The sequence below is a fragment of the Strigops habroptila genome, chromosome 8 (assembly GCF_004027225.2).
Source record: "Strigops habroptila isolate Jane chromosome 8, bStrHab1.2.pri, whole genome shotgun sequence".
NCBI lineage: Eukaryota > Metazoa > Chordata > Aves > Psittaciformes > Psittacidae > Strigops > Strigops habroptila.
The window spans coordinates 19476891-19488173 of record NC_044284.2 but is presented as its reverse complement, the minus strand read 5'-3'; the positions used below and the strand labels follow the sequence as shown (position 1 = coordinate 19488173).

Genomic DNA, 11283 nt, shown 5'->3' with positions numbered 1-11283 from the left:
GTGCTTAAGAAGATACCATTTAACATTTGTAATTCAGAATAGGACTTAAAATAAGTTAGACAGCACATAGGCATGTCCTGCATGTTAATGTACACAAAAACTTTCCTTCTATACATAGGGCCAAAAAGGACTACCTGGGGTAACAGGACACAGAGGGCCACGTGGACCCAAAGTAAGTAATGTGATTTTTTTCTTTTTTTCATGATGCTGGCAAAGTCCTTTTAAAGCTCAAGGTGATGGAAGAAATAACAGCATTTGCACTGTGAGATCTAATCACCACCTAAATCAGCACGAAAGCAAAAATATTTCAAAACCCTTTCAAAAGCCTTTCTGAGTCTGTTTTATAGGTACCTACTGAATGTTGCCTGGTAGCGAAAGGTCAGTGGTGTTTCCAGTTGGGCTATTGACACATAATAGACTGGGACTGTGAAGAATACAGAAGCGCAGATTATTTTTTATCAAGAAAAATAGAGAAGATCTGTGCTTTTAATGGAGCATGATATATGTTTCCCTCAGTATGTTAGGGAAGGATTTTCACTTCAAATTATGGAAGTGCACAGGCAGGAAACTACCAGGTCTCAGAAAAACAGAAGATCATTTGGGACTAAAGAATTAATCTAATTTATGTTAAAAAAATATTTAGCTTTGTAGGCAGAAGAAATTGGAAGCCTGAACATCACGTTGCTGAGTTCTAAGTCTAGGACTTTCTCAGAAATTTATCTTCCATCATAAAAGGACCACTGTTACTTAGCACTGGAAAAACAGACAAAACCAGTCTTCTTATGTCAGATTTACTTTGAAAAAAATGGACCTTATATGCATGGTCCAGTGCTAGCTGTCCATCTAGATAATGGCATACTTTTTAGTAATAAGCAGGAACTGAGAAATTGGCTGATGCAGCCCAAAAGATGCCCAGAGATTTGCTACATAGGCCTGCTGGCGATGCTGTATGAAGCAAGCCCCAGTGACTGGGCCTAACAAGTGCAACGAGATCCATTAATCTAATACATACATGACCTAATAAACATGCACAAAGACTAAAATTTCTGGCAAACTTCACCAAGCATCTTGTTGAAACAAAGTATTTTGAATGTTTCAGGGTATACTTGGGAGAGGAGAAAAGGGTGAAAAAGGCATTCCTGGGTTCCCTGGATTGCGGGTAAGGAAGTTGTGGAACAAATTACTTCACAAATTCACTATAATTAGGTTCATAATATATTTGGAAATCTAAGTTTACATTTCTAAGGAAGATGTTAAGTACTTTTTAAACTAATTTGTCATACTTACTTTATAGAATATTTAGGAGTCCTGCCCTGAAACTCACCTTGTCTCATACTTACACATAAGGTCATACAGACTTTCGGTTCTTGGAAAGAAAGTAAATCACTGGGGTTATCCTCTAAATATTTAGAGCTGCACTAAGCTTCTCTGCTTACTGTACTAACACAGTAATTTTAATGTATTCCATACGTGCTGATGCCAGGTTTTTTACTGCAGCTTGTGCTTGATTTGCATAACAGTGCTCATGTGGAGCAACATGTCCAGTACTGTACTGGATGCAATATGATAAAAAATTAGGTGAAGACCTGTCTGGTTTATTTTGGTCTATAGTTCAAATTCATACTTACCTCTCATATAAAGTATTTGCAAAAACTTTGCAAAGTTTTTGGAAAAATATCCCAAGTAATAATTTTCTAAGGAACACTGACTGCTCAGCAATTCTGAATAGGTGTAATTCTGAATAAGCTTTTACTGGTTTAGCTCACATTCTACTTGCTTTTACCAGGGTGATCCTGGCTCTTATGGACCTGCAGGTTCTCCTGGAATGAAGGTAAGAACACATGAAGTATAAGCATCTCCGTAAGGAGTGGGATCAGTGAGATTTGGGGTTTTTTTTGTAGATTTGTGCAGATTTGGAATTTCTGCATACTTGACAGCTCACATTGCATTCCTTCCTTTCTCTCCTGCTACCTGTGATCACTGAATTTGTATGAACTCTTTGTCTTTGAATTTCTGCTACTCTCTGAAATTTGGCTGAAATTGGCTAATGGGATCTGAAGATACAAGCAGGAGGAAAAGCCAGTGGGACATGCATATAGCACGATAGAATATGCAGCATGTTAACTTTGATTGCCATGGTGACATTGTTTGTGTAATTTTGTGTTATATGCATATTTTGTTCATCTTTATGGCTCAAGAAATTCCAGGTTTGCTGTTAAGTCTGCTAAATGTTAAGTTAAGAACTTAAAACATCTTACTGCATAAAAGAACAGATGTAGGTACATAGATCTCCATCTTGCCCTTTTTCCTAGCTCCTCTCCCCAGCTTATTTTCAAATCTAGTTAAGGTAATGATCATGCTATTCATAAATCAAATTATGTACAGATATTTGCATCTAGACTTGTGTTCCAGGTGACTTTTATCTGCAAAATTATTTTTACTTTGGGGATTTTTTTTTTGTTTTTGTTTTTGTTTTTTTTTCTTTTTTAACAACTGTCTACTTAAAGAGTTTGAATACTGGATGGATGAGTATATAAGTAGGTCGTAAAAGGAGAGGAGGAGCTGTTGTGCAGCTGCTTTCCATGCAATAATAGTTTAAGAGGGTCATTCAGCAGGCAGCAAAACTATTTCAGCTGTATTAAGCAGACAGTCTATAAGAACTTGCTGGTATGTATTCCAGCTAGTTCTGTGCCCCAGCTACGCTGAATCCACTGACTGCTGTCTAAATAACCAATAGGTGTTGTGGGTTTTTTGTTGTTTGGTTGGTTGGTTTTTTCTGGGGGGGAAGGGGCTGTTGGTTGGTTTCTGTTTTTATTTTTTTTAACAGGAGAGAGTCTATAAAACATACCATTTCTGGTACAAATCCATTTTCTGAAACAAACTGTGGATGCTATTATAACATGCCAGTATTATATGACTGCCTTACAGGGTTTTGTTCTATTAATTATATACCTTAACAGATTACTCAAATGATATTTATGTGGTCCTTTCCAGGGGGAAACAGGATTTGCTGGGTTTCCTGGACAACCTGGCTACCCAGGCATACAGGTGAAAAAAACCCAAAACCCCAACACACACCCACGCATGCACGTGCGCACACACACTCCCCTATATAAATGCTAATGACTTCTCCCAAATCAGCCTGCTTATCAGACCATTTCCTTCTATGCAGTAATAATTAAGTTTAAGATTTACTCTTTTCATGATAGCCATAGTTACTCAACACCGTGGTAGTAAATAATGTAAGTAAACATTCCTGCTTGGTGCATATGAGAGTGGGAATTCCATTTTGTGTACCATAGGAATTGATTAATCCCAATTGCCAATAGTTACCTTTAACTATACCAGTATAGCTATCTAATCCATGAATTGTAGCACTCTACAAGTTATTCATGGTTGAGCTGCATTCCCCAGAGAAATATGGTAGGTAAAGGCACCTGCTATTTAGATAACAGTACAATCCTATAAACTTTGGTATATCAACTAGTATGATGGTTGACACCTAATGAGGTGGCAAAATTTGATTCAGATGTGTTTGTTTGTATGGCTTATCAAAATCTATTTGCATGTGTTCAACCTATTCACATAAATAGCTTTTCCAAGATGCTTACCAGAACGAAAATTGGACTCCTTCAACACCTACTTTGTTTAAACATTTCCTACTTTTGTTCACTTAGATGATACTAGCCATTTTTTATTTTACAATTCATGATCCTTTCCATTAGAGATTAGAAGTGTAGGTGTCATAACTGGGGATCTAAGCAGTAAAAGAGGAGAATATTTATCTGAAAAGTGCAGAAGAGATGCTTAATACAATTTCAGAAGACCCAGGTGCAGTCTAGTGACATTTCAGGATATAAGTTTATGGAAGGCTCTTCTGCAGGCTGCAGAACCAATGATCATACTGTAATTCTGACTACTGGACCATATTGTAATTCTGACTAAGAACTAAAACTTGAATGATGGGAACTATTATATTTACTATAGGATGTACAATGCTAAAGCACATTCAGACTGAAAAAAACCAGTTTTGGATCCTAGTCTAGTAGGAGCAAAGGAGCAGTGAGTCTAGCCAGGGGGAAAGTCTAGGGAATCACTGGGATAGGGTCCAAGTGGTCAGCAGTGTATAAGCAAGAGGAGAAGTGAAATGCTGCAACCAGAAAGGTGGGTGGCAAGATCATCAGTAGAGACAGGAAAGTTGAAAAAGCTCATCATGAAAGTTATTACCACAGTTCAGAGGACAAAACCACCATTGCAGAAATTGTGACACTAATGAACTTGGCTCTAAATATTCTGAAATAAAAAAGTCAAGAAGTTTTTATTTCCCTCTGAAATAATCTTTTTGGAAAGCTGCGTATAAAATAGTAACTTTTCTTAAAGCACAATTAGTTACACCTGTGAAATCAAAGAAATTACATTTGAGATTTGAGCAACCTCTGTTATAAATTGAAGGTATAAAATTTAAATACACTCTTCATAATCTGTGATGACAAAAGGAAGTAACCTGTGGCTCGTGCAAACTTGCCATAAGTTGCCATATTGCTAAACACACAGCTGAAAGCAAACAAATAAAAAGCAATAAACAAGTTTTAAAGAAGCAGGTTTACAAATGAGAAATGACAAGCACATGGAGTAAATAAGTAAAAGTACAATAAAAACATTTGGTTTAGTCACAAGTGTACTTGTTTCAAAGTCAGAACTGTGGGGGGGGAGATTGCCCATGGATGTTCATTTTTCTCCCATTTGCCCATTATCAGTTTCACAACAATGTGCGATCATTCAGATACTAATCAGAAACACTGCATGTCTTGTTTAAACAGAAAAATCATTACAGTCCATTACTCCCCAAAAGTACAATCAAACCTTGTGTTTTCTTGTTACAAAGTACTCACCCTGATGTGCATATTGTTTTAGTTGGAGGCATCTATAGCAAACTTGAGCAAGACATTGTATAGATAGAACAATGCGTTCTTCAATCTCTGTTGATTAGTCCACAGGTTGAGTAGCCATCTATTAACACTAAAAACAGTAAGCAAAAAAAAAATAAAATATATAGATTATACAAGGGAAAAGTTTGAATGCCTGCAGTAACGATTCAGAAAGATGAAATTACAATTGCTAATGCATGGAGCAAAAGAAAGTGAATCAAGTATAGACATGACTTTAAAAGAATCATGTTAAGTCATACAGATACATCAAATCTGATTGCACAGATGCTGTAGTTTTGCTTTGGAAACAATGGGATAAATCTGATTATTTCTGAGAAGTGCAGATCTACCTAGACTGCATCAACTGTTCATCTGGCCTCACCAGGTGTTGCTTATGATCTGCTAAAAATCACATTAACTGGAGCAACAAGAATATAATTAAAAACCCTCCTGAGAATAGCCCATCTTCACATAGATTTTCTGAAATAAACATGTTCAAAGAGAATCTAAGATGCATTCATATTTAAGAGAAAAAAATCAGAGCGAAACCAGTTGCATTCAAAGTAGACTCATCTTTAAAAAATGTTGACTGCTGCTTAAAGCGAAGAACGGACTTCAAGGAATTGTTGGCATACCTTTTGATCCCTAAGTCTGGAGGACATTGGCAACACTGAGTGGATCATGAACATGAGCCAGCGACATGTCCTTGCTGCAAAGGCAGCTGATGATATCCTGGGCTGCATTAGCAGATGTATTGCCAGCAGGCCAAGGGAGGTGATCTTTGCCCTCTATTCAGCACTGGTCTCCATCCTTGCATATATTCTAAAGCTGTCTGGACATGGTCCTGGGCAACCAACTCTAGGTGGTCCTGCTTGAGCAGGGGGGGTTGGACAAGATGACCTTCAGAGGTGCCTTCTAGCCTCAACCGTTCTGTGATAAATATTAAAAACCACAAAATGCTTTCTTCAGACAAAATACAAGGGAGGATGAGTCCTGTTGAAATAACCCTGAGACCATTTGTGTCTGCTACTAATGGAATGAGTCTCATTAAAATAATGAATGGCCTTCACAGACAGCGCAAAATGTTCTTCGCCATTGACATTACATAAAGCTGTAGAAACTTACAGAACAAATACAGTGTTTAATGATTAATATCAGTAAAACTGATAAGTGTTGCAGCCCTAATTCTCCTTGTCTGTGTCCTAAAAGGCCCTGAACACCAGTCCCAGGAACGCAATCTCACTACGCAGTTCCCACATTCACATTCTTGTTTTCTCAGTTCCCATTTGCTGCAGAGAGCAGGGCTGATTCCTAATCTACAAAGCAAAAAGTCTAATACAATTTGCCACATAAAAGAATTCCTTAAAGTCCACTTCACTCGCAAGTCTAAATATCAAAATCCAAGCTAATTTAGAAATCCTCCAAGCAGAAATGATTTTCCCCGCCATTAGTATGTACTTTTATGTTTCCTGATGCAGATGTATTAAACTTCTTATAAGAACTTTAAGTATCTCTTACCATCGATAATATCTGTCAGACTGTAAAACCTCTTTTCTTAATGCTTATCTGTCATCACAGAAATAATTTCCAAATCCTGCTGTAGAATTTTAAGGCAAGTAATTACAGCTTGGTTGTTAAATCAGAATGTCTCAATTATATGGGTACTGATTTACTGTAATAGATTCATCTTTACAATAAATGGATAAAATGAAATACAGCAGTCAAGTTCTGAAGAGTCAGATATGTGCAATATTACTGGTTAGCCACTGGTATCTTGAAAGATAATGACTATTTAAAAACTTTTTGCCTAGTTTTAAGTGCTATAAAATGTTAAAATTGAGTTCCCAGGTGATATATGTCACATCCTTACATGCTTCACCATCGTCGAAATTTTCAGTTACATGTTAGCACACTACGTGTTTGTATCTATCAGTAAAACTTATTGTTGGACTCTTACAGGGGGATCCAGGAGAAAAAGGCCCCCCAGGTCCTCCCGGAGCTGTTGAAACTCCACTGGTTCCTATAAAAGGTTGTAGGCTAGTTTTAACTAGTCTTTCTGCTGTATAAAATCGCCAGGACCTATTTTGCTAAGGCGTTTGAAAGTGATCACTGGGGATTCAGAGGACAGGATCCTAAAATGTTATCTTCCTAGTTGTCACATTCTGTGTCTGTGTCTCACTGATCTTACTGGAACTATGTTAAACATACAAGTTTTAGATTAAATGTTTGCTGAAAGATCTTTATGCATACAGTCACAGCTAGATCTGCAGGACTATCCTGTTATCAGATCTAAGCATATTTAAGAAAAAGATATGAAAAATGAGCCTATGCTGGATAATGGATGGCAAATAAGAAAACTGGCTTTCCCATTGTAGTTTAAAATTCCAATTTTTGAATTGCCACGACACATAGATTTTAGACTACATTTAAGCTTTCTATTCCTTAGGGAGGGGTAAAATCCTGGAACTAGTACTCGCAACCGAATCACCTGTTAATCTTATTATCTTCCCACCTAAATCTCAGGTTGGTTTTTATGTTCCAGCTCCCTTTATTCCCACCTTTATAACCTAATTGGTGAAAAGATGTTTGGAAGTTCTTATTTCATAGCAGTAGGCAGTGGGGAACAGCCAAGCCTGCTGCCTAGAAGGGATTTTTTTTGCATCTCACACTCGGAGAACCTATACTATAAGAACATTTTAACAGAGAACTTACCATAAATTATATTTCTAGTGAAGCGAATAGTGATTGTGAACACAGAAATTATTTACCATTCAACCTCAGTTCAGCAGAACCTCTCCATTACGTGAAGGCCTAATCCAAAAATTAATTAAATTAGTTTTCCATCAGTTTCTGTGGGTTTCCAGCCCATGAAACAAACCCCATGCTTAATATTTCAAAGTAACATTTAAAGTTAATTATGTGCATTGTGTGTGAATGGGTACATTCTTCAGAGAAAGAGGCCTTTAGCACAATTGCTTGAGAACAGAACTGCTACCAATATTTTGTTTTTCCAAGTTAATGAAGCTCTTTATATCTGATTAGGGTTTTCTTTATCACTATGTAATTGCAATTTTTAAATTTATTCCTTATATCAATTTTGAAAATACACTTTTTAAAATTTGGATAATTTCACCTGGGATGGTCCTGAAATGACCTCCCTGTGTGCACTGCAGAACATGAGATGCACATTTGCTTTAAATGCTGTATGTCTTTCTTTTGTGAAAATACTTCTCTTGGCATTCTGAAATATATAGCACAAAGATACTACTGCAGAGTGATGAAGAGTTAAAACCATGCCCACAAAATACGTAGGAATCCGTAGAAAAATAACCAAATCCTCCCACCTTAAAATTAAATTGTTACACATTTTAAAATATTTCATAAAGACAAAAGTTACTGTACTTTACTTTTGTGTAGTTCCCAAGTTATAATTTTGTTGCCAGTTTTATTTAGATTTTAGCTGTCAATTCCATAAAATGTTCAGTTCTCATGTTTTTATAATTCTGTGTAGGTCCACAAGGAGATCCTGGATTTCCAGGTCCTGCTGGTGATACAGGGTCAGTTGGACCAATTGGGCCTGCAGGCCTGCTGGGAAGACCAGGACATGATGGAACAAGTAAGAGAAGTAGAGGATAAAATGTGAACTATATACCAGTAGTAGAGAAAGCAACTAAAAGCAGCTAAAAAGAAACTGTTCTTTGTTATTGCTTGATGTAAGTCACCAACATTAAGGATTTCAGCTATACAGAGTTCAAGAAAAATTTTAGCTCACCATTTAGTGGCCAAAAAAGAAATAAAATGTTCCAAACAGAACATTAGGAATTACTGGAAAAGGAACAGAAGAAAAAGCAGAATGCTGCCATGAACTGTAAATCCATGGCATGCCTGTATCTGGAGTGCTGTGCTTAGAAATTCAATTCTCCATCTCAAAAAGATACAAGGGAAGGTGATGACGATGACTTTGCTCTGTATAAGGAACTACAATAACTTGGATGTCTAGAAAAGAGATAATGGAGAGAAAGAAAACCATTTGAAGGTCTAAAGCAGGAGGCTCTTTTCCTGGGAATCCTGAAAAACCTAGATTTATAAGTCTTTTTTTTTTTAATATATATAGAAACTATTCTTCATGACAGTTCTGAACAGCCTATAATTTCCTCCTCAATATCTTGTGGTAATAGTTAATATGAAACTGTATGGGCCATATACCATTATTTTTTTATAGGTCTGCCTGGCCTGCCGGGAGTAAGTGGGGCACCAGGACCTCAGGGTTTTCAAGGTGACCCTGGTTCTCCTGGAACAGGTGAATCAATCCCAGGAAGAGCTGGATTTCCGGGACCACCAGGCCTACCAGGACAGCCAGGAAGACAAGGCTTACCTGGACCACCCAGTAGGTTCAACAGCAATTTATGTGGGAAGAATATCATTCTGCATATTAATAGATTCATTGCTTTTGTTGGTCCTACAAAAAAAATAAAGGTGAAATTTTGACAGAAACATCAAACTTAACATGTGGTGTAGAAAATACGTTTTTCCTATTAGTTTTTGATCAGTGAGATTTCAAGGTTTTCAAAGTTTTGTGCATGATTTAAACCCACAAAGTAACATATATATAATCCCTAAAAATGTATCACCTGAAGTTAAAACCACAGCAAACTGGGGAGGAAACCCAAATCAGCATCCTTTAGTAAAGGAACAGGAGTCAAAGTTCAAAAGTAGAAAAGGGATGAAGTAGTGGCAATGAAAAAACAGTGTATCAACTCTAGCCAGATTGACTCTTATAGTACGATCTATAAGCAGTGATTTGTAAAGCATTTCATAAGATCCTCTACCTTTTCATGTGAGGATAACAAGAGTAGGAAGTGGAGAACACATGACCTTAGCTGTGGAAACAGTCAACGTGATTTATACTAGCTTTACAATTTATTTTTTCAAAGGTGTAATCTGTACTGACAGAGGGATCCCTGGAGAACCTGGAACAAAAGGTCAGATGGGCCTTCCAGGAAGAAAAGGGGAAAAAGGAGAAAAGGGTAAGTATGCCTGGAGAGCAACAATTTGAGACCTTTGCCAGGTATATCAGACCTGCGTTTGCAAGAAGTTTCTGTTAACTTGATGGATAAGGCCCATCAAAGTGTAGAATTAAATGGCCTGTTGGCGTTGGGGCTTCTTAAGTCAGTAGAGTTATGTCAGTGCAGCAGCTATTCAGCACTATAAAAAAAGACTGATACGCTTCACTCCTTTGAAGGCTGTAATGAGAAAAATATTATGTGCACTACTCACACAAAATAAAAGGTCAGTAGTATTTTTTTTATGCATTAATTTTGCAACCGTTTCAATGTAATTTTGATATTTTCATGTAGGAAATCAAGGCCTCTGCTCATGTAGAGCTGGTCCTCCTGGTCCACGTGGTGTGCAAGGACCTCCAGGTACTCAAGGAAAGAAAGGACATATGGGATACCCTGGAAGAGATGGAGAAAAGGGTGACCCAGGCTTATCTGGTGCAATGGGGTCACCAGGGTTCCCTGTGAGTAGTTTTCACGAGCTTCAGTAAATAAATAACATCAAGTTACACTTACACAGAAGGCATTTAAGCAGAGTGGTGGAGGACCTGCCCTGGAAAACTATCTGAAAGTTTTATCTATTTTTGTTTATTACAGTCATGCTGACGGATGCATTTTATTAACATCTATCTGATTTCCCTTGCAGCAGTGAGCAGAGTTTTACACTGAGGGACAGAATCCCATGCTGTGTTTGTGGGGTGGTGAAGAGGCTTAGGAAAGCTGGTGAATGGCCATCTTGTTTTGTTTGACTTGTTTTTCTTTTAGTTTTGAATACCCATTGTTTTTCTTGAAAACACAGAATATGCAGATTGCTCCAGTGAAGATGCTTTTTCAGTTATTTCAAAGGAAAGCATTTCCGGCAAAACCTAATCAAGGCAAAGAATTTGCATGATGCCAGCAGGTCAAGATGGATTTTATGTCAACATCCACTGGGGGGTGTGCAGGGTCTGAAGAAAAAGGAACCCTTTTTTTAAGCATTTCAAGTCATTTTTCAGTTCTCTTTTTTAGAAATTAATGGAAAAGCTCAATTTATTTGATATGCTTAATTTATTTTATAAGGCAGAGCATCTACAATTACGATAGGTAAACCACACGCTGCTTGGAAAACTGAGAGCACAAAGCAGCATAAACATCTAGAAAAGAACTTCTTTTTCCTCTCTAAACCTGTCAAGTCATAGATTCTTTTATGATTTTTTTTTTTTTTTATTGGCAGCTCTGCAGGCTTTCTCTCAGCACAAAAGCAACACTTACCTATTTACTTCTGGGAGGACAGCCTCATCTGGCAGTCACCGTGCTCC

At 37.3% G+C, this 11283-nt stretch overlaps 1 protein-coding gene across 1 annotated transcript in view; it reads left to right on the top strand.

Moving 5' to 3' along the window:
• The window catches only part of COL4A4 (collagen type IV alpha 4 chain), a 73226-nt gene that overhangs the window by 30660 nt on the left and 31283 nt on the right, over positions 1-11283 (top strand). The window contains exons 14-22 of the mRNA XM_030495145.1: positions 119-172; positions 1100-1159; positions 1787-1831; positions 2995-3048; positions 6888-6957; positions 8440-8544; positions 9151-9315; positions 9863-9955; positions 10286-10449. Coding sequence (XP_030351005.1) covers positions 119-172; positions 1100-1159; positions 1787-1831; positions 2995-3048; positions 6888-6957; positions 8440-8544; positions 9151-9315; positions 9863-9955; positions 10286-10449 — 810 coding nt within the window. The remainder of the gene's footprint in view (positions 1-118; positions 173-1099; positions 1160-1786; positions 1832-2994; positions 3049-6887; positions 6958-8439; positions 8545-9150; positions 9316-9862; positions 9956-10285; positions 10450-11283) is intronic.